The 24,246-nt window shown below is 44.5% G+C and overlaps 1 protein-coding gene across 3 annotated transcripts; it reads right to left on the minus strand.

The window, feature by feature from the left end:
* Positions 1-2,595: 2,595 nt before the first annotated feature.
* On the minus strand, positions 2,596-23,890 carry stxbp1a (syntaxin binding protein 1a). Of its 3 annotated transcripts, none has more exons than XM_061074955.1 (19): positions 23,854-23,890; positions 14,828-14,877; positions 14,598-14,679; positions 14,436-14,512; positions 14,208-14,286; positions 13,984-14,078; positions 12,731-12,879; positions 12,330-12,414; positions 12,088-12,218; positions 11,893-12,000; positions 11,730-11,793; positions 11,189-11,254; positions 11,013-11,093; positions 10,248-10,386; positions 9,731-9,840; positions 9,468-9,569; positions 9,114-9,199; positions 7,961-8,115; positions 2,596-2,678 (listed from the first exon to the last, which is right to left on the minus strand). In XM_061074955.1, the coding sequence occupies exons 1-19, from the start codon at positions 23,888-23,890 to the stop codon at positions 2,596-2,598; spliced, it is 1,779 nt and encodes a 592-aa protein (XP_060930938.1). The 3 variants fall into 3 exon arrangements, with proteins under 3 accessions (XP_060930938.1, XP_060930930.1, XP_060930921.1); XM_061074947.1 differs by having other exon boundaries at positions 13,984-14,087; XM_061074938.1 differs by lacking the exon at positions 2,596-2,678 and adding an exon at positions 6,854-6,963 and having other exon boundaries at positions 13,984-14,087.
* Positions 23,891-24,246: the final 356 nt, after the last annotated feature.

Raw genomic sequence — 24,246 nt, forward strand, 5'->3', positions numbered from 1 at the left:
CTGATACCTGATCGTACACCTGTCAGTCATAAGATGAGATGTACGACAAAATATCAAAATTCCTGTTTGTTGGAGGAGTGATGAATTGTTTATGTTGCACTTGTAAACACGTGGAAAAGATTTAGATAAAATCATATTGTTTAGTTAATTTTGTTTCTCACCCAGAGTGTCACTAATATAGTTTCCTGTCTCCCATTCTCTCTTTCAGCATAACCTCACTGCCCGTTCACGTGTCTCCTAGCAACAGGACCGGCGCACCCTCAGGGGTCAGAGGTCACAAGGTGGTGAGGGGGAGGAGGAGGAGCTCCAGGTCTATCGATGTGCAGAGCATCTTCCTTAATGATAACACGTAACTCACCTGAAACGCTGAGAGAAATCCTGACAAACATAAAACATCTGTTCTCAAATAAATATGTGTTGAGACGTTCGTCCTTCCAGCCGTCCTTTTATTGTGAAGGTGAAATCTCAAGAAAGCCTTGATGGAATTTGTTTAAATTGGGGACGAACGTTCAATCGGACTCGAGGAACTAATACGATTTTGGTGGTCAAAGGTCAAGGTCCATGTGAGCTAACCGAGCAAAATTTGTCCTGTGAACACAATGTCTCTGGATCACCATCAGGGAAACCCTTTACATGTGGTACAAACATTCACTTGAACTCAAGGATGAACAGATTGGGTTTTGGTAGCCCAAGGTCACAGTGACCAAATATTAAATCTGGAAAAATACAGTTTATAATAAATAGTACAACTGTGTAGTTCTGTGTAAAAGGTCAACTGACAGCAGCTGTTAAATATCTAAAAGTGTAAATTGCTCGTGAACAAATGGAAAAAAAACTGTGTTATTACTGCTGTTAAACAACAAAACACGATCCGAGTCGTCAATATAATGGAAGCCAATTTATTAGACAGCCTTAGTACATACTAGGTACACATGGAAGTATTGTTTGTGCTTCAACACTTGCAAACAAACAATCCCAATAAGTTAAAACAGTTTCAGGACGGACTAATGTTTCATTTAATGTATTTTTTCCCTCTGAAAACCAATTGATTTAACAAAGTAAACCATAAAACATCGGCAAATAAAAAAATTAACAGAACACAAAATCAAGCGCTTGCATCACAGAAAACGCAGAAGTGCAATATACAAGTTGTTTGGCCGGGAAAAAAGTGGGAAAAGCTTTAAAGTTCAGTCGTTATGTTTCGTCTTTTAAAGCCATTCGTCACTGAGGGGTTTTTACATTGCACCAGGAAGAAACGGACAAAGAAAATAGAGATAGAATTTCATTTTCCCAGCTGACCACTAACAGCTACGGCTAAAACGTCACGAACACGGCGGCTTCACATCGGCATTTTCAAAAAAAGGAAAAGGAATATCACTACTTCACAGTCAGAAAGATCACCAGTCAACAGTGAGACGCTAAAACGGCAACATATGGCAAATACACAACACGACTCAGTGCATGGCCCAAGTAAACATCATTACGAAACCAATGATAAGACTTAATCTGACAGGATACAATACTGAAATACAACTGGCCCTTTTTAACATTATTCTTTATATAACAGCAAGCAACGGCCCTTAGACATTAAAACATGAAGTTTCTCCGGAGAACGGAAAGAAGGTTGTGGAGCGTAAATATTTCACAGTCTCTGCAGCCGGAGGAGGGATGATTCTTTTCTTTTCATATTTTCTAACTGAGCTCTTTCTCTTAATCATCTTCTGCTCCAACAAGTTCTTAAACCAAACTTTCACTTTGTTTTGAGTATCAAACACACACCAGACGTTACATATTTACATGGAAGATTTGGCAGCAAAGGTCACGTTTAGATTGTTCCTGCCTTTTGGGTATTTCTTTAAATTTGGAGAAGTTGTCACTTGAACTCAAAGATGAATTCAAATGTTGATTCTGACGATGGCTTTTGAGAAGTTTCAGTGATTCCGTTTCATACTCAAAACAAAGAGTTTGGGTGGAGGACTCCAGCTCAGCATCTTTGGAAAAAAAGCTAAACGCTAAAACTCTGCAGCTCCCAGAACATCCACACCGGATACAAACACATCGACAGTCCACACAAGTCCAAGCATGCTACGGAATATGCACATCTCAAATGAGCGAGGTGGGGCTCCTCTCCGGGGAAATATATGTCTTTTATATATATTGCATGTTGACTGATATGATATTTGAGTTTTTTTACAACACGTCACATCCCTCCTCCACCTGCTTCCGATAAAACTGACACGGAGGAGAAATCCAGAGGAGAGAACCCGAGAAGACGTCCACCTCTTACGGTTATTACATTTGGTACTTTCCGTTTAAAATGGCCTTCTCTTCTGATATTTAAACCTTTTTAAATAAGTTCATTTAGTTGCATCCATTGGAAAACATGAGAATACTTTTTAATCTTTGATACAACATATATATTTTTTTTTACTCATCTAAGATGTCTTTTGTTTTTCTTCTTTTTCAAGCAAGATGCATACACAGTTAATGGATCGGGTCAGGGGGAGGGAGGGAGGGAGGGGTGGTGGTAAGATGGGTGAGGGCGGGGGGGTGGGTGGGTTAAGGGGGGGAGAGAGAGATGTGATTGGTGGATTTTTAGCTCGTCACTTCCTCGTCTGGTTTGTTCATGGCCTTGAGCTGCTCCAGGAGGCTGGTGGGGGTGAAGATGTGGGTCGAGCCTGGAGACGCGCACGCAAAAGACACACAAACACACACACACACACAGGGGGTTAGATCTGCACGTTTGTAAAGGAACCAGTGGAAAAATGTGTTTTCAGCTCTTGCTATGGAAGCCTGTTGCGGATGTTTCGCATAATGGAGCTGCCGTTGCTCTGCAGATTCAGATTTTGCTCATCATCAAAACAGCTCGTCACAATTTTTTCAAATCTCCCAACTTGAGTTTCTAACATAATTTTTTAATTTTTTCCACATATAGAGAAACATAAACCTGATCTGGAACACGAGAAATCCCCCAAAACTAGAGATATGACTTGTGCAGGACTGATTGGACATGGTGGACAAACCTCATATGTCCAAATTTTGGGGTTTTCATTTGATTTAATTTCTTCCAAATACCTCCACATCTCTTTTTAATCTTGTTTAAAAAAAGGACTATTTAACCTGATATCACTCTAGAGCTGACTCGGGAGATAAGTCATGCAGCCGAACATTATGGAAGCACACAGATCAGCGATGGCACCACACGACTGACATGACTCTGTGAGCTGGAAAAGCAAGGCGGGGCTAGTGGAGAGCCTACGACACCAAAACCTGTCTACGCAGCCAATCAGGTGTTAGAAGGGAAATGTGCACATGACCATGAAAGGCCTTTGATTCAAAGAGCATGCAGGAAGCTGAGAAACACATCGAGAGAAAGCAACGAAAAAAATAAATTAAATACAGCAAACTGAGACGGAAGCAGATCTTCTCTAACGTGAAATCGTGAAATCCAAAACCAGTGAGTTAGTTCTGACGTTAAAATGGATGAGAAGGTGAAACTCGGTAACCTTGGTAACCTCGGTGATGAGCTTGTGTGACAGCTGAAGACACATTTCACACTTCGTAAAAAACTTGAAAGGTGCCGACTGGAGTAAAGCAAACATTTCGGCCAAATTTAAATTTGGATTCCCCCATTTTTGCTTCTGGATATTTGATTTACTCCTCGCACCTGTTCAACGACAACAGGATTTTTTTGTTTCCTACGTCGGCTTGTTTCTGTGGCAAAGCTGCGTGTTTCTTCCAGTACTACGAGGACAGGAGAGAAAGAGGCGGGCCCATCTCGAGTGGGATCGTTATGGTGATGATGCGGGGGGGTAGGGGGGTGGGGGGGTTTAGTGGAGGTCAGTGTCGGACTGGCCTCACCTGCTTCTCTGCTGTTCCACCCAAACACACAGCTTCACGCTCGGCCCCAGAAACACAACGCCGGCTACGCCTCTGAGGCGACTACTGAGGTTCCGACCAAAACAGCATGACAAAAACAAAGAGTTGTTTTTAGTAAGTGATGGCCATTTTGCTCAGGAGGTGCTGAATGTTGCAGTATGTGGGGGAGGGGGGGGGGGGGTTCATACTGCTTATGGTGCGCACGGAGGAGGAACCGTCCGTCCGGTCTGTGAACGATATCGCTTTAGCAGACGGGTCAGGGATGAGATGGTTGCCCAGGACGACAGATCTCTGTTAAATGGCGACATGTGTGTTGAGGGAGATGATGACGGGTTCATGGGATGTGGAAATAAGTTTCACAGGGAGATGATGTGTCAAATGTTCCTAAAGGTGTGTTGTGTCTGTCAAGTTTCAGAATCGGAGTTAGAATTAGTGTTGAGGAGGGTTAGGAAGTTTTTAAGTGCAGATAGCGCCACCATGTGGCACACACAATACTTCTGAACCAAAAATTAAAATGAAAAAACTTATTCTCCATTTAATCTGTGGTTCGGATGATATCTTGTTAGTTTACAAACTTTAAGATAATTTTTTTAAATATTACATTTTACAGGTGTGGCTTATTTTAAACACATTTTTAAATGATTAAAAACTATTCTGTGGGCATGCCCGACGTCTGATTCTGCTGAATTGGAAGGGGAAGAATCCTCCTGCCTATGTTCATTGGATTAGAGAGGTGATGTTGGGATTGGCTCTGGAAAATATTTGATATACAGTACACGGGTTGGAGGTTAAATACGACAGAACCTGGTCACAGTTCATGACACATATCAAGAGCTTGCCTTTTGCCTGAATCCTTGTTCTTATTTAGTATGTATTTATTTTTCCCTCTTTCCTTCTTTGACTGCCGTCCTAGTCTTCTCAATGCCTATATTCTGACTGTTGGGACTTTTTTCTTATGTTAAAGGTCCAGAATGTTGGTGTTATGACAATAATGATCAACACAGATTGGTTTGAGGTATATATATATATATATATATTTTTTTTTTTTCCCTTTGGCCTGTCTCTTTTTTGTATTTGTCTATATTTGCTTTCTTCTTTTGGTGCGTTGTCTGTCAGTGTGATACCTGAGTGTTTTTGTGGATTTGTTTGCGGGGATGCCATCTGGTTGGGGTGGGGGGCGGGTGCACAACTTTTGTAAGAAATGCCTAACTACTGATGTCACTGTTTTCAATATGGAAAAATTATAAATAAAGTTGAGAAAAAAAACAACTATTCTTTGACATTTAGGCCACACTTGGAGCATTTTAAAAGATGTGATGTTCTTTAAAAAGACAGAAATAATTTGTATAATACTTCATGATGAATCTGTTTGAGCGTCTGCAGAGGTGTTTACCCTCCGGCTGCTCTCAAGTTCCCATGTGACCAAAAAAAAAAAAAAAAAATCTTTAAACTCTCTAACATGATTTTCTTGTTCAAGAAATTAATGTGTCTGTGGCATCGTTTGCTTTTCGGGAAGTTGCTAAAGCATATATATCAGGTGGAGCGATGCTACATTCTCAGATTGTGAGAGACGATCCCTCAGGATCTGAGTCTAACATACAGTTCCCTCTGCAGACGAGCCTGAACCGTGTGAGCATGTGACTGAGAGAGAGTGTGACATGGATGAAGAGTTCAAATAAACAAAACAACACACACATAAAGAAAAGGAGGAGAGGAGAATCCTTGTTTTCAAATCCAGCATCAAGTCAAGTGGTGGTCTTTTGCAAACGGTTGGAAAATTAAAAAATAATAATCGGACGGAAAAAAAGTGATAGAGATGGAGCTCTGGGCGGGGGGGTAGATTAAATCTGGAGTGAGCGGTCAACAGGCTCAAGGGGCCTCGGGTGGTGGTGGGTGGGGGGGCGATTTAATCCACCCAGTTGAGATGATGGGAGGAGTCAGCAGGGATGGGGTCGCGACCCCCTCAGGCGTGGCCGCTCCGCAGCTCGGACTCAACGTGATCTGAATCCGCCGGGTGACGTCATGGAGCGAAGATTCATAAACGTGATCAAATACAGAAGCTGCTGGGTCTCAAACTCATATTACAGATTGATTTTTATATTTTATATTATATTTCAGATGAAAGCGGACAATATTGTACAAGTATTTAACATATAATTTATAAGTTATGATTGTTGATAATGTCATTTTAATTTTAAAGTAAGTAATATAAAAGTCTGTATTAAGATTTTTCTTAAAAGAATAATTTTTCTATTATCGGAAGATGTCTGTTGATTAAGTATGAAGTAAGATTAAGCAAAATCTCCAACATGGACAATATTTGATGCAAGGATGTAACAGAAAGTAAGAATTACATTTTGGTGCATATCCAGAATAGGGGGTGGATCAACCTTTTTCTTTTTGCTTTCTTTACATAACTTTTTTTAACATTTTGAGATATAGCGATTTACAATCTTACCCTTGATTCCTCAGAGAATGATTTGTGGATTTTGATGAAAAAAATCAGGTTTGTTTAGGGAACTGACGATATCAAGGGCACTGTTTGACCTTGATATTCTTTCTTTGAAATCAAGAGCCAGATCATCTTTCAACATTTCCACGAATAATCCATGGATCCAGATATAATCTGCATCTAGGAGACTGAGGAAATCTGTCTGATATTTAGAACACGATACGGAACGTGAGTCAGAACTCTGGACTTTTGGATTCACTTGGAATCGCTGGTGGAGCGGTCGGTGCGCTGAGGAGAGGTCGGGGGGGCCCATCCCCTCGGGACATGGGAAGGGAGGAGGAGGAGGAGGAGGAGGAAGAGGAAGGTGGAGTTACACAGAACAGGACTGAGTGTTCAAAGGAAGGAGGAGGAACGAGGACGAAGCCCTTGTGCTGTGAAGGTTCAGAAAGGGCTTCATTGTGCGGCTGCCTTTACTTTGTTCAGTGTGATTTCTCTCTCCCTCCCTCCCAATCTGTCTCTGCCTCACTCGGCCGGGGGCTCTGCGTCCTCAAAGGAGACCCTAGTGGACTCTCGGAAGTCGGGGTGCTGCAGGTCCGATAAGAATTTGGTGGGGGTGGTAATGTGGGTGGAACCTGTGGAGGAACAGAGGCGGCTTCACCACTCGTCTCTCAGCACATGCCACGCCCCCTCCCCCAGTCGCTCCGTTAAAATAAAACCCCAGAAGGGTAAACACACAGACACACACAGACACACAGACACACACACACACAGAGAGAGAGAGAGACACACACACACGCTCACACTGACACACACGCACTCGCCATTCTGCAAAACACACAACAACACAACTGGGAGGAACAGACAGAAACAGACGTGGCGTGGCTGCAATTCAAAGACAACAGTTGTTTTTAAAGACAACAGCGGAAGCAGAGCACAACACAGACTAACAAAGACACTTTCCCAGTTAGAAGACAGACTGGCTGGCGAAGCTTAAAGACATGAAATCGACAGTACACAGGGGCAGAACATGACAGAACACACGGCACGGGTAACAACAGCTGTTCTGCAGCTTCGTCCGCCTCCGTTAAAAATTCACTTAAATTCATCGTCTGTGTGCGGGAAAGAGAAATTCTCGATTTGTAATTTTGTATTTGTACCTGAAAGTATGTTTGGTTAAAATCGGCGCATAAATAAAAGAAAACCGGGACTTTGAACGTAACTGTGTTTTATCTTCTCTTTCTTTTTCTTTCTTTGTGCCAGTGGGGAAGTATATTGTTTTTAAAATTTGCTAAAACATCAAAGTGAACTGTTTAGTAATAACATTTTTACGACAAACTTACTTCCAGAAAGTATTCGTTGAAAAAGCGGAAAATTCAGATTTCTTTTCTCACACATTGAATTTGCTCGTCTACGTCGATGTTCGACCCTTTGATCTTTGTCCTCCCTCTCTCCTCTGACCTTCAGAGGACCTGAAGGTCGGACCGGACTCACACAGTGACGCCGGAATTAGGACGCAGCTTTTTATCAGCGACCTCAGAACCTGACCACTATGAGTTCAAGCGTCTTGAACGTGTCGGCTCATTAACCCTTCCTCTTGTGCTCAGTGCTGCCCCCTGTTGCATTACTCACCGATGATGGCTTCCCATTTCCCATTGGCCTGCGTGACCTCGTAGGCGCAGCGCATCTCACTGAAGGACGCGCCGCCGATGATGAAGACCATGACGCGTGGCCCGGTGCGGTACTCTCCGGGTGTCTTGTTCTTGTGCCAGTGGCCGTACCGAGCGCTGCTGGAGCAGGACACGGTCAAAGGTCAGATCATGGTTTCAAAGATGGTTATTTGGTTATTGGAGGAAAAACCTTGACGGGAATCGGGAGGAAAATGTTTTATCTGGACGTTTAAAACCAGATTCAAACATTAGAGCTTTAATTTGCATGTGTGTATCTTAACACAAACCTCAGAGCTGTGTGTGTGTCTCTCTCTTTTTTTATATGTAGTGGGGTAAAAAAGTATTTAGTCAGCCACCAATTGTGCAAGTTCTCCCACTCAAAAAGATGAGAGATGCCTGTTATTTTCATCATAGGTACACTTCAACTATGAGAGCCAGAATGGGGGTAGAATCCAGGAAATCACATTGTAGGATTTTTAATGAATTAATTGGTAAATTCCTCGGTAAAATAAGTATTTGGTCAATAACAAAAGTTCATCTCAATACTTTGTTATATACCCTTTGTTGGCAATGACAGAGGTCAAAAGTTTTTTGTAAATCTTCACAAGCTTTTCACACATTGTTGCTGTAATTTTGGCCCATTCCTCCATGCAGATCTCCTCTAGAGCAGTGATGTTTTGTGTTTATATTGTTATTTGTATGAATTTTATTGTTTTTTTGTAATTTATATTGTTTTTTCAATGTGTGAAGACATTTTAATAAAGACAATCAATTATTTTAAACTTCAGTTTCTACGAGGCTTAAATAATTAGCAGCTTCAGTCCTGTGTTATTTCCTCTTCCTGTCGTTGTTCCTCCAGCTCGAGCTTTTCTTCTTCCTGTTGTTTCGCTGGGATTCAAACTGCAGCTCCTCCCTGTTCTCTCCATTTCATCCGAGTATCGATCCATCCGACTCATCTCCCTTCCAAAATTACTATTGATCCAACACCAGCATATCTATTTTGGTCTTTTAAAAAGGGTAATAAAATACAACGCTTTGTGCGTATGTCATTGTGTGTGTGTGTGTGTGTGTGTGTGTGTGTGTGTGTGTGTGTGTGTGTGTGTGTGTGTGTGCACCTGACTGCAGTGGTGCTGAAGGAGGCAGAGGAGCGGGTGGAGATGTATGGGTAGTGCTTGGTGTCCAGCTTGTCTTCGATAGCATCCTGCAGGGCGACAACAGAAATACCGTTACACACTCGTGTTGCACAGCATCGTTGTTGTGCGACTGCGACAACTCTTACACACTCGTCACATGAGTTTCCTTCATTGGAGATCAATTGATGAACTGACTTTGCACAAATAAGAAGCTGAATACAGTCGATAACATTACGGCTGGAAAAGAAGGATGTTTGACTTGATTTACTGAATTGAGGTCAAATACAGATAAAGAGATAACATGTGTATATGATGTTTAGTGATTTGCAAACCCACCTCCATGATGTCCTTGACCAGCGGTGTCCAGCGGGACAGCTGATAGGTCTGCTCGCTCACACGCTCCTTCCTGTCCAGCTTCTTTCCTCGGCGGAGGGTGGACTGATGACGGGAAGAGGAAATGAGGAGGTTAAAAGGAGAAAAGTCTATAAGTACAGATTTATTTTGCTGGGTTTGCTACAAATGAAAGGGAGAAATGGAGGAAGAGGAGTAAAGACTGAGAGTCCGACTGAAGAGGAAGAAGAGGAAGGGGATGATCTTACGTCTGTGATGATGGGGACGCCCAGGTGAGCCATGTTGGTGATGATCTCACTGTCCTCAGGGGGAATCTGAGCGTGTTGGATCAGCTTGTTCAGGTTCTCCTCCGTGATGCCTGGACGGACACACGCACACACACACACACACACACACACACACACACACACACACACACACACACACACACACACACACACACACACACACACACATACTTATAATGAACTCCACGACTCTGTTTACATTTAATATTTTCAGCCTATTCCCTTATGAAGGCAAATTCATGTTTGCTGCTCAAAATCCAAAAAATGAAATAATGCCCTTTAATTTGAAATGTGTTCACTTTGATCTCTGCACTTTCTGTATATTAAATGACTTTCAACAGTCTGTGTTTCTGAGTTTGTATGATGTGAAACAGAATACATTAATGGAAATATGAATACTCAAAAGTCTGAGGCGACAGCAAAGAGTACAAATCATTTTAAAACCTGATAAAATGAGCTTCAGTTGTCTCCTACTCACCGTTCTTGAGGAAGATGTACAGCAGAATGATGCGGATCTTGTCGTATGTGGTGACGTTGGCGTCGAGCAGGATCGGCACGATGGCCCTCATGGGGTCTTTGATCTTCTCTCCCTCGGCGTCGGTTCCCATCGCCAAATCCTAAAGGCAGAAAACGTTTGTGAGGTTAAAAACTATCCGTCCGTTGCTCTGGACATGCCCCAGAACGTTTCCTGCAGCCCCCTGGTTCAATATGGTTCCCTCTGGTTCCCTCTTGTTCCCTCTCGTTCCCTCTTGTTCCTTCTTGTTCCCTCTGGTTCCCTCTTGTTCCTTCTTGTTCCCTCTGGTTCCCTCTTGTTCCCTCTTGTTCCTTCTTGTTCCCTCTCGTTCCTTCTCGTTCCCTCTCGTTTCCTCTCGTTCCCTCTTGTTCCTTCTTGTTCCCTCTTGTTCCCTCTTGTTCCCTCTCGTTCCCTCTCGTTCATTCTCGTTCCCTCTCGTTCCCTCTCGTTCCCTCTCGTTCCCTCTTGTTCCCTCTTGTTACCTCTCGTTCCCTCTCGTTCCCTCTCGTTCCCTCTCGTTCCCTCTCGTTCCCTCTCGTTCCCTCTTGTTCCCTGTTGTTCCCTCTCGTTCCCTCTCGTTCCCTCTCGTTCCCTCTCGTTCATTCTCGTTCCCTCTTGTTCCCTCTCGTTCCCTCTTGTTCCCTCTCATTCCCTCTTGTTCCCTCTTGTTCCCTCTCATTCCCTCTCATTCCCTCTTGTTCCCTCTTGTTCCCTCTTGTTCCCTCTCACCTGCTCCACACGGCACAGTTTGTCCACGGTTCCCTGGTAGTGCTTCATACAGTCCTCAGCCAGCTGCAGGTGAGTGGAGTACTGAACGAGACAAAACACACCGTCAGCAATAACACACACACACATAGGAAAACACTTACATGGTAACACACACGCACACAGACACACAAACACACCTTGCTGAGCTCCTTCTGGTACTGAGGCATCTTCTTCAGCATCTGGGACAGATCCCTCATCGTGGTCTGTTCAGAGAGAAGAAACATTCATAGGATGAGTCCGGGGAAAGTTGTCAGTCAAATAAAACACTTTAAATTAGTTCTTTAGGTAAATATTCATTATTTAAAAAGCTTGAATCAGAAAACATGTCGGTTCTCAGGTGTTTTATAATCAACTGGACTAAAACTAACTTATAATATAACTGCAGGACAAACTTCACAAGTGGAAAACTGGAAAATAAGACACAGAAACCTCAAGATTCGTTTCGGTTCCTCGACTAAGTGTCAAGAAACATGAAAAACAGATAATCCCGGTCACGTTTCTGAGAATATTTAAATTAGTATGTGCAGTTATCGACTGTCCGAGGGCCCTTCTGGTTTGAGATCACTTTTTTAGATATAATTTACTGTAACAGACACAAATAATCAATCCCAGAAGTCAGTAGTTTCTCAGGGAATTCAAGAAATGATCCCTCTTGTAAACACATCAACGAATCACTACCTTCTCTCCTGCAGTGTTCATCCTCTTGCTGGCGGAGAAGTCCTTCAGTTGACGCGTCACTTCCCTGAATCACAGAACACAAGCGGGAAAAAGGACGAGCGCGTGAGAGGAGAGTCGTGAACGCTGCTGGAGGAAAGTGTGAAGATTTAAAAGTGGTACTCACTGGGACACCTCAGCTATGTGTTTGTGTCTCAGGCTCACCCACAGGTCATCGTCCTCGTGCAGCAGAACCTCCTTCTCACGAGAGTCTCCGATGCCACTGGTCTCGTACCTGAAGCAAGAGAAACGCCCATTTCAATATTTTCACTCTATAGTTTGATATCATCTAACACGACGCCCTTCGATGCTTCTGTCCTACTTGTAGACGTCGTTTTCGATGGGCAGCAGGTCGTAGCCCATGGCCTGGAAGGTGAGCTCGTGGAGGACGGGTGAGACGGGGTCGAACGCCCGGTCCAGGATGATCAGCTGCGAGCGAGCCTTGTCTGGACCCTGTGCCGGGAGGAGCACATACAGGAGTGAGAGAGGCATCATGCATATAAGAGGGATTTTTAATATATACACGACCAGATACAGCCTGAAATCTCATTCTCCTGATCTCACCTCTCCCATGGTCGGGTCGTCGGCCTTGTAGGCGTCCAGCTTGTCCTGAACCAGCTGGGCCAGGGTGGCGTTGTCCTTGTAGTCGCTGACGGGAAGACGGACGGACATAGAGACAGAGGGACGATCAGTAACACAGACAAATGGAAACACCTACACCTGCACCCATTGGCTGTATCAGCTGCCAATCACACGGTAACCACGCCCCCAAACAATGCTTCGACTCTAAAGGATCAGAATTGACAAAATGAAGATCAGCTGTATCGAAAAAGACTTGAAACTAGAGATTAAGACATAAACTCGTTAGGAAAATCTTGACTGACAGTCATTTTCAAACCCCTCCTCCCCTGTGGCACCACTTTACTGCTAATGACGACCTCCAGTTAGCGCCCCCTGCTGCTCACCCTCGGTATCGGACGGCCGGGTACTCCTTCAGGGTGGCACAGAGCGTGGCCAGCTGCTCGGCCAGTCGCTCCATCACCGAGTTCTTCAGCTGGGTCTTATGGGGGCTGTAGAAACTGTGGAAGGCATCTGGATTGTCCAGGGAGTACACCTGCACACGCACACACACACACACACACACACACACACACACACACACAATGTAAACGTTGCTGCAGCTGCACAGGTTTCATTCATTCCAGCTTTGACCCTTTTGACCTTTTTCACCTTCGTACATCTTCTTCTTCTCAAAAACAACGTGCATCTGAACGCCAGGAGCATCAACATCAAACTGATTTATATAATGTTTCCTTTTTCCTCCTCTCTCTTCCTCTGTTTCACTCTCAACTCTTTAATCATTTCACCTTCGTCTCTCATCTCTTATTACTTGTTTCCATTCCTGTCTTTCATTTTCCTTTTTTCATTCTCTCTCCACGTCTCTTTACCTCTCCTTCAATTTCCTCCTTCGTCATCCTCACCCTTCCTCTCTTCTGTCCTTGTCTCCTCTCCATCCCCTACTCCCGCCCCCCCCATCTGTCCACGGTCACATGACCACGCTCCTGCAGAAGGGTCCCTCCGTCAGCTTGGCTGCCATTGGCCACCGATTCTAAATCATCCAACAGGACGAGAGCATCGGGTTGGAGGGGGCGGGGCTACGAGGCGGCGTTTCAGCCCCGGAGCAGAAAATCACTGACTCCGAATTAATTATAGCAGACAGGAGGGGAGCAAAGCATTGTGGGCCGAGTGGCATCTTCAGATAGTGAGCGAGTGAAGGATGGACAGAGGGAGAGATGTGGGAGATAGAGAGGAGAGGAGAAAGGGAGGGAGGGAGGAGGGAAGGAAAGAATAAATATGTGAAGTGAGTATAATAAGAAAAAATAAAAAAAGGTTGAGGCATAAAGAGAGGAAGCGACGTGCAAAAGCAGGGAAGGAGGAATGGGAAGAGAGGGAGGGATGAGGAAGGACATGATGGAGGGAGGGAGGGATGGAAGGAAGGAGGGAGGGAGGTGTGAGTGTTTCTAGAAGAGTCTGGCTGTGAACACAGTGAGTCAGCAGCATTGTGACAAGCCACCACCTCAACGTGCATTTCTGTTTCTCCCTTCGTCTCTTTCCGTCCATCGCCGACTCCCATCAACCTCTAACTCTCTTTCTCTGGATCCTTCTCTCACAGCCGCCAACAAACAACAGATGAAGAAGAAACAGTGGTCACGTGTACCTGGGACTCGTAGGGCAGGAACGCGATGTTGATCTCCGTCAGAGTCTTTGTGGCTTTGGAAGCTCGGCTCTTCACCAGCTCGTTGAACAGAGGATCCGGGCAGGCTGCAAAACACACAATCCCATCGATCATCATTTTGATTATTTGCTCTTAATCGCGACCAAAACATTTGGGATTATCGTTCATTTTTAATGCATTTGCATGTTTGTGTATAATATACTCACAGTCCGTGAAGAAGACGTGTGCTGCCTTGTATTTGGCACAATGAGGATCTTTGTAATCTGCGATGAGGGTGTGGACAGACTGCAGAGAGAGAGAGAGGGAATCACTGATGATGATCACAGGAAATGTGCATAATTCAAATGAGCTTTAGTGCCATGATGTCGTGGAGAGAGGGAGAAAACGAGAGAGAGGGAGAAAAGGAGAGAGAGGGAGAGAGGGGACATCCTCACCTTCTCTGTGGGTGTAATTAGGTAAATGGCCTCCAGGCTGGGAAGAGGCTCTCGCCGCTTGTGGATGTCCTCCACAACTACACAAAAGAAATGACACGTTACAATCAACACAACGCAACACACAGTGTGAGAAAGACAGCGGACGTGAGGGTGGTCTCTTACTGGTGATGCCCTCCGTCATGATGTCTGTCATCTTGCAGCAGGAGGACAGCATCCTCATACTCAGCTGGTCCACGATCAGAACCTGGAGACAGGAAAAGAGACACTAACTAAACAAACTCTTACTTCCATCGAGAGGCTACACTCGATTTGAGACTAGACTCAATCAATTTGATGTTTATGAGTTGGTCGTGGATGACGTGAGTGTTTTGTCATCAACGTAAACTTCTTACCTTCCATTCTCCCTTCTTCTTCACCTTCTTGATGACATCGTTCATAATCTCTGTGGAGGAAAAGAAGAAACATGGTCAGGAACCCGAGGGCGACACGGGGACGTGAGGAGCGAAGATGTTTCAATGCTTTTGACCGAACCCCCCCCCCCCTAACCCTAACCCCTTTAGAACAGAGACCTCAGCTCTTTCACATTCACTTGAATAAATCATGACATGAATAATTCTAGATCCATTATAATAAAAGGTCTATAATAAACATTGTTTGGTTCTGTCGTCTTTCAAATCTCTGCAGGCCTCGTTTGACCGGATGACTTAATGTGTGTGTGTGTGTGTGTGTGTGTGTGTGTGTGTGTGTGTGTGTGTGTGTAGAGGGTTCACATTTGTCTCTGTGTTATGTTTCATGTGCTCCACTTGTCTGAGTTCCCTGCTCTCCCACAGCTGCGATTTTTCCTCTTTTCTTTCGTCGTGTTATTTCTCTAAATGTATTTACTTATACTATTGGAATCATAATTAAATTATTATTATTATTATTATACAATAACAAGGATCCGATAAGGACAACGAAGGGGAAATCCAATCTCCCAACTGCTCGTCTGCAGTACGGTAAGAAAATAGCAAATAAGCTTTGCAGGTTTTCAGTGGAAACAAAACAACACAATCTCGTCCGACTGGTGCAGATTTAAAAATAACCTCATAATGAAATTCCTGCAGTGGAGGACGACAACCGGCGAAAGTCAAACACGGCCTGAAACAAGGTTAAACTGAGCAGAGGCACCGTGATGAGGAGGAATATAAACTGCAGGGGATTGATTCCCTGTTTGATTTCAAATAATCACGTCCACCGTGACGTCACATCGTGATATTGGCCTGATCACGACGCCGACAATCTGCCAGTCGCATTAGAGACAAATCCATTTAGGGTGAATTACTGTCGGACATGATGCTGGATCACTGTGAACGAAACCCCTCTAATCCCCGTGGCTAAAACCCGAGGCCACGGAGATACTGATGGATTATCACAGATTAAAAAGGACACGCAGAAATAAATAAAAAAACAAAGATTACACAGCAACGTGGAATGAAAGATCAGAGATGTGCTCGTGTCAGTCAACGCTGGCTCTGTTTGATTCTCAGTAAATCGAGTGAATTGATGAAGACGCTAGCTGCTGATTGGCTGAGAGGGAAGAGGAGGTCACAAGGTCGTCTGTCGCCTCAACAGAGCCGGGCTTGACCACGGCGAGGAAGTTTTAATGCCCCTTGGTTTTAAAGTGAGTACAGTTGGTTGTTCTTCTTAATTTCTGCTTCTCCTCTTGCTGGGGCGCCATGAATCCTGGGATAGGAACCACCCGTTGGAGCCTTCGTTTCTCGGGGGACGAAAAAGGACGCGGCCTCTGAAATGAGTCAGTCTCGCTGCCTCGACAGAAACAGGCAGAGAGGCAGAGACAGTTCTCACCTCCTGTGAGTCAGAGGAACTGTGTCTGACCTCCTGTGGGACGCCTGATGTGGGAATAGTAATTTTCTCACTAAGTGCCAGAGATTTCCTGACTCAGCCTCAGTGTCTTTCCCACATCGTCTCAACAACTGACTTTTCATTAAGGAGCAAATTCGTGAGGACGTGAAGCCTTTGACAAGTCTGTGCTTGATGCTTAAAGTGCACGTTCGATTCCCGACCAATCATCTCGACTTTTCCTGCAGCAGCAACCCGAGGACATCAAGATGAGACACTTCCACAAACAGAGCGGCAGCAAGGAAATCCTTCTTCCTCTGCCGCTGCTCGTGTGTTTCCTCTCGACGCTGCTCTGAGAAACAGCTCCAGGAATGAAAATATCCAGTCACAGAGCAGAGAGCAGTACTTTGTGTACTTTATACCCGTTGTACACTGAACCAAAACACACAAGGTTACATCACCAACATATTGACGCATTTGTGTGGCTGCTACAAGTTGTTTTAAGGTTCTATTTTGAGAACTATGCTCGGCACGATTTAAAAAACATTATTTATTAATATTCATTTATTATTCATGAATCTACCTGATTACGCTGCATCATGTCTGTGTGGTCATGTACAAACTGTGCTTCACTGAGAGGTTGTCTAAACAGGAACTGAGTTAAATCTTTCATCCAAACAAATGTATATTTCAAACCATTATGACAAATAATTGATGCTTGATTTTTATTTCTTCTGGTTAACCATAATCTTTGTTTTTAATCACAATAAACCGAAAGAAAACACAAATAGAAACAGAGAGATAGAACTTGAATTAAGAAGATATATGATTTTGTAAAATGTAAATGTCTTCTCTGCTTTGTTTATTCTGCAATCATAAAGATAAGGATACCCACACTATCGATATAAATATGAAAGCCACATATTGACAGAGTTTTATTGGTCGACCGATCAAATTGGGTCGTGATCTCCTGAAGAGGAATCGACTCTCTCACAGTTCTCCTTCCTGTGGCAGCGTCACTCAGTCATGTTACAAAACCACGACAGGAGAAAGGTTTTTCCTTTCTGTCGAGCAGACAGAGCCTCGACAATACAGGGACGAAGGGGAAGGGACCTGAACAAACACTGAGCAACAGCTGTGTCAACCAAACACACACACACACACACACACACACACACACACACACACACACACACACACACACACACACACACACACACACACACACACACACACACACACACACACACACACACACACTCCTCAGACGCCTCCTGAGCTCTCTCACATCCAGTTTAACAGGATACACATCCTCATGGACAGAAAGCTGGACAGGAACCTCAAACTTACACTTTCTAACAAAAACATATTTAACAATAACCTCAAATAAATGAATCTAATCTTTGCTTTTTCAATTTCCCCCATTTCCTTGTTTTTGACCCTCAGAACAAACAGCGTGACGTGCTATTGGTTCACGATGTGACGGCTCCTGCTGATTGGCTGACGTGACTCTGCACATTATGTCACATCACAGCGGCGACAGTTTCTCCCTTTGACTCGAGCGTCTCCCCCCCCCACAGGGAGCTTCACCTACGAGTGCATGACCCACTTCTCCTCTCTGGAGCTTCACTGTGGCGCCGCTGAGCTCAAAGAGACGATCAGTGAAACTCAGGGGCAGCTGAGAGATTTCTTTATTTCATCTGATAATAAAACAAACAACGCTTGAAGCTTTACTAAGATGCAGATTCTGCAAAAGCCACATTAAGTCTCTGTTGTATTAGTTCATTAATAAAACTGTGTCAATGAGTGATAACACACGACAAGGTTTCCTAGTGATGTGAAAAATAGTGTAAAGAACAAAATGGAGACAAAGAACATGGTTGGTATTTGTATATTTAACGATATATTATTTGTAATAACGTTTGTGTTTAAAATGTCAAATATTATTCTTCAAAAATATGTGTTTGCCAATAGAGTTAAATAATGACATCTTGCCCAATTCTCTTATTTATGTTGTTTATTATTTATCTGTCAATAAACTGGTAATTTAAATCTGTAATATTGGTATTAGCATCAGCCCTAAAAACAGTCAGTAAACTGCACATAAAGACTAGATGAGACTAATGTTAAACCCAGAGTTTGTTTGCTCTTCATCCTGCAGTTACATAACCAACCAGCACACATGTTTTTGTAAGAGAAGCAGAGGAGGATCATGAGTCTGTCGCTCCTCTGGACTCCCACATAAATCCAGTCAGAGGTCAGAGGTCAGGCCGAGGAGTCGTGACCTGCACACAGAGGTGCTGGGAGAGGACGTACATGACGTGACAAGAGCTGAATGTAGAGAGACTGTGATTCTGTCATTCTCTGATCAAATCCTTCTGGTTATCACACCCAAAATAATCCATTTTAATCTGAAATATCTCACATTATGGAAACTGAGGATCTCCTTCCCTTGTCTTTATGGGCCTAAATGTTAATTAATGGCGCAGCTGCTCAGTAGCATGACAGTGAGAATAACATCTTCACATATCGACATGTCATCGTCTCCCTTCCTCTTCCTCTTCCTCATCAATCTGCTCTTCCTCTTTTCGCTCACGTCGTCCTGGCATCTTGTCCAAAGCCGTTTAGCTCGTCTGGATATTTCTGTAACACTGTGTGCAGTTGGTCTCTGTGCACATACGTATTTAAGAGGAGGATGGAGAGAACGGTCACGTGCCGCCGAGCGGAGGAGTGGGAGGAAGAGGAGGAAGAGGAGGAAGAGGAGGTCTGCCAGCTCTGACACAGCACTCTTCCTCAGCGGGAGAGAAAAGAGGGAGTGCATCGAGAGAACGAGCGACTGTAACCCGGCTCTGTTTCAGCCGGTTCTTCGTGCTCTCTGCAATCACGTGACATTTCAGCTCTGATTTACTTGAGTGTGTGAATGTGTGTGTGTTGTGTGAATGTGTATTTGTTGTGTGTGTGTAAGTGTGTGTGTGTGTGTGTGTGTGTGTGTGTGTGTGTGTGTGTGTGTGTGGCCCTGAGGGCTGCAGGCACTGCGTCAGACACTGAACCCAGACGAGTGTGCGATGCTCCGGTGATGCTTCCAAGGTCAGCAGTGCTTTGTATGAGTGTATCAGTGTGTGTGTGTGTGTGTGTGTGTGTGTGTGTGTGTGTGTGTGTGTGTGTGTGTGTGTGAGTGTGTGCGTGTGCATGATTGTGTCCTTTTCTCTTTCATCTTCCCTCTCCTCACGCAGAGTAAATACACACCAGCATGTTTCCAGAAACATCCAGAGAAGAAGAGTGACCTTATCCGGCACCGGCAGTCGATCAGATATTTAAAGGAGACGTGTTGTTTGTGATGAAGAAGACGAGATGATCGATGACACACATTCATAACAAAGCTGAAGTCTGCAGGGCTTGATTCGATTATCTAATAAAGACTGGAGACGGGGGTAAAACAGTGAGTCTCTGTTATGTATATCTAACAGTCCCTGGTTCTGTTCAAATCCAAAAACAATCATTTATGGTTTGAAGGGGTGTATATGTTGGAGCTACGCAGTTTATCAATCCAATAATCTAGTCTAGGTTTGAGTTCGTTCTCTATATGTGAACGATTTCAAATCTGGCAAAATCACTGAAGCTGGTAGTTTGGATTCTGCTTTCTGAATCATGACGCAGTGATTTCAGCGTTAAGTGGAAATGAGAGCATGTACTGTATATTGACTGCTCTGATTTTGGGGTTCCATGTCAAAACCGCCATGTCTCTACTTTCACTTCCTGTCGCGGTGTAACTGAGTTACTACTGAACCACGTGTGGTTCAAACAGCAGCGAGGTCACACCGGGGGGGTTATTAATGACTTCTCTGTCACCTGGAGGAAAATTGGGTCTCATACATTCTGTTAACCTTCAGATTTAGTGCCGCTACATCACTGTGGACAGGTCAGAGCGGAGGATGGATCAGTACATGTCTCGATCACAGTGGATCTGTAATGCATCTGTACAGCACCTGCAAAATGAACCTCATGACCCTGAATGAGCAGCTGAAGACATCGAATGACACTTATTCTGGGCGGTGGACTATGGGCAGAAAAGGTCTCTGGTTCGACTCCACGGAGAAACAACAAAAAGACGAACCTGGATTGATCTGTCCAAAAATCCAAGAGGATTCTCCCTACCCTGTCTAGTGCCCCTGAGCAAGGCACCTTACTCCCCCAGCATCTGCTCCCCGGGCGCCGTACCTGGCTGCCCACTGCTCTGTGTGTCCTGCACCAGATGGGTTAAAAGCAGAGGTTACATTTCCCTCCTTGCATGAGTGTGCTTGTGCATGTCTGTGCATGTGTTTGGGACAAATAAATGTATCTGTATCTGTATCTTTAAATTTGCTAAATGTTTACCGTGCTCGTGTTTTAAAGCGAGCGCCATTTGAGCTACTTTCTTTATAAATATTGTTCTATCCACATCCATTGATTTATCCCCTGATTTGATCCATAACACAGGGTTATATGTGTCTAAATGTGAGGATGAACAAGTGAAAGCCGGCTATTTCAAGACAAGCGCACGGAAAAAGACGAATCCTTGCACTATACAATGAAATCCAGTCAAACAGCCCTGAATCACCTCTAGAAAAGCAGCTACAGCTACATAACATTCTTCCTTTTGTAATCACAGCCCTGTAATATTCATTGTGTCTCAGCTGCATCAGTCTGAGCAGCAGCGTCATTCAGAGAAGATGAATCCTCCGGCTCAGGCCTCGTCATTCTGCTTTATTTCCCTCTTGCTGCTGCTCTGTGGGGCCGATGCTCACGTGCAGTCATGAAAAAGATGGAGGGAGAAGCTTCTGCTCGCCGCCCATCCCCCCCCACCTCCCTCCTTCATCCTGGCTGCTACATCCACTGCTGCAGAGAGAGAGGAGCCGTGATGGTTGCTCTCCCTCCCTTCCTCCCCTCCCTCCCTCCCTCCCTCCCCAGCTCCACCAATCCCATCGCAGCTCCCACCCTCAGCCGCACGCAGCCCAGGTGTCGCTGCCTTCACCTACTGGGAAACATCCTCAGTGTTTATATTGTTCTGGAGACGAGGAGCCAGTGGCTGCGTGTGCCCGTCTGTAGTTTCACTGACTGGTTATGTAATTACCAGATACAAGGCCTGAATAATGAAATGATGCTGGGATGTTTGTCGTGTGAAGCTGTGTTGTGTATGTGTGCAGATGATATCATATCAAGATGAGGCTTTGGTATAAGAGGAATATCTTTTTATAAGAAATATGACCAGTGACGCAGGGTGTGAAATGGAAAGTCTGTGCTCGCGATGTAGAGCTGCAGGCCGATGAAGAGATATCAATAATCATCCCAATATGATTTTAATCACTAGCAATATAACAAATGTTCAATATATATATTGATATATTGCTTCTGCATCGTGCAACCTCAGTGAGGATTTGTAAAGTGCTTTGCTGTTTATGCAAAAATCTGTCTTTACACAATTTGACATTTATCGTGATAACAATCTGACTCATATGAACATTTTCATCTCTATAATATTTTTGGCCTTATTGTCCATGCAGCCGTGACTCACACTCATTTTAAATCAAACCTCAACTATGATGCAAAACAAGTTCAAACACTATCTCCTGATCATCTCTGTTTAAAACCATGTTCATCAGGATTAACCAATGATTCTATATAATCATAACGATATGATCCTATCATGTTTTACACAATATAGTTTAAGATTAATGCAAACTGGTTAAAAGATAAGAAATTAAGGTTTTGAGTGAGAAATGTTCCATTATTTGGGATTAATCAAGGATTATCTTATTTTATCTTATGTTGTGTGTCTGTTAGTTAGAAGGATTATGATAAAACGACTGGACAGATTAATTTAACACTTGGTGGAAAGATGTGTAATGGTTCATAAAAGATTATATAAAATTGGGTTTCCACTTTATTTAAAATTGAGTGTTTCTCAATATGTACTATTTTCTTTCCTTTTACACAGTGTGATATTATTATTATTATTATTATCCAGACCTGTTAGCAGTCACAGCTTCGTACTAAACCAACCATAACAACATTGTATTATATGTACGACATAATGCTATATTCAACCTGTCTGGGTTTCTAATCACTCTCCTCCTGAGTCAGATTCCCAGGCTGAGCTCAAACCCTCTCACCCTCCACGGTGTCACAGCAGAGGAAGGTTGTGCTGCTGGAGGAGGTGTAACCGAGTGGGGGGTGGGGTGGGGGTCCTAAAGCGTGCAGCAGTTCACCCAGGACGTGATGTGATGCACCAGTGAGGCCTGGTACCACTAACACCACGAAGGGGACTCAGCTTCAGAGACTGGGACGTTACTATCGAGCGGCTGTTGGTCCTGGACGTCGGTGAAACGAGAAACCGGATCAATAACAGATCGAGATATCAAGTGAAGCAAATCCTGCAGCACAGGCTGGAGGCGGCGTAGCAACCGAAGTGAGGAAACAACGGAAAAAAACCCTGAGTCATGTGTCAGAAGCTGGAAAAACCCTGAGTCATGTGTCAGAACCTGGATGAACTGGATTGTAGAGTCCAGTTCATCCAGGCCTGTGTGACGTTAACACAACCAAACTACACATGCACCCAGTTGACCCTCCTGAGCAGATCCATGCTCAGGCCTGCACCAATGACCACACACACACACACACACACACACACACACACAAACACACACACACATAATGACTCTAAAATCCAATATCACACAGTGCACAGTCTGATCTGCTGCGTCCTGGCGGTGCAGAGTGGCACAGACTGGTTTTGGCGCATCACCAATAAATTGCATGATGGTGAGGATGAGGAGGATGAGGGTGAAGAGGAGGAAGAGGAGGAAGAGGAGGAAGAGGGTGAAGAGGAGGAAGAGGAGGAAGAGGAGCTCCAGCGGGTCGTTAGTGGGGCCATGTTCAGATAATGCGGAATTTCTCTTGCGCTGCGGCCTTTTAAAAAGGCAACTTGGACCCAATCCGCCATTAGCAGCTGACACCAGCCTGGTGGAGCACTGGGACTCCTCCGGCTCCATCAGGCAGGTGAGGCCGTGCACGACCTCACGCACGGATTCATACCGTTAATGCACAATAATCACCTAATAATCGATTTCATTGCATGGCCTGATTGGCTGGAATGAGCAGCTCCAGGGCGTGAGGCGCTGCAGCTTCACGATGTAGCTTCACGATGCAGATCCAGAGAAGCAGCGCAGATGTGATTTTGCTGATGGGGGTAAAAGGGCGTGCGTGGCGCTGCGGGAGCATCACGGAGGTTTCATATCTGCGGGATTATCATTTTTTTTATAGGTATACGCATGTTGGAAATGGAACAAATGTCGCATCCGCACCGCAGGGGGCCCAGCCAGTCTGCGCAGGTTGCTACAGCCGCTTGGGATCTAGAATAAGATGCGATGAAGCACCACCTTCATCACCATCACCCTCCTCCTCATCCTCATCCTCATCATCATCAGCCCATCCTGCAAACACACGCTCACGCACAATAGAACGGTCTCTTTCACGCACAGGGCGTGGCTCCGCATCACTCTGGGACTAAATGATGTGAATGTGAAATAAAAGAAAATCTTACTTTCTCCGACCACCGCCTTTAATCCGATAGGTGCCATGATGCTGCTGAGTGCTGGAGCGACTGGTCTCCCTGTGCTTCCTCCCTCTCGCTCTCTCTCTCTCTATCTCTCCTCTCTCCCTCACCCGCCCCCCCACAGCGCCGTGGAGGAGCCTCCAGCTGGAGACGTCACCGCGTATCCTTCCGCATCCTCCTCTCATTGGTGGACCTGAGTCTCATATTGGTTCAGTGAAGGGTTTTACCGCAGCAGCCCTGGATGATTTACAACCTCCCTGAAGAAATCCACATGTATTTTGGTTTGAACGTGTGAAAAACTAAACATTCATATATGTCGTATCTTGCAGTGTTTTGATAAATACAGGAATTGTTTTAATTGGCTGCTTTTAACTCCAGAGA

This window comes from Limanda limanda, chromosome 1 (genome assembly GCF_963576545.1).
Source record: "Limanda limanda chromosome 1, fLimLim1.1, whole genome shotgun sequence".
In the NCBI taxonomy this organism is placed as follows: domain Eukaryota; kingdom Metazoa; phylum Chordata; class Actinopteri; order Pleuronectiformes; family Pleuronectidae; genus Limanda; species Limanda limanda.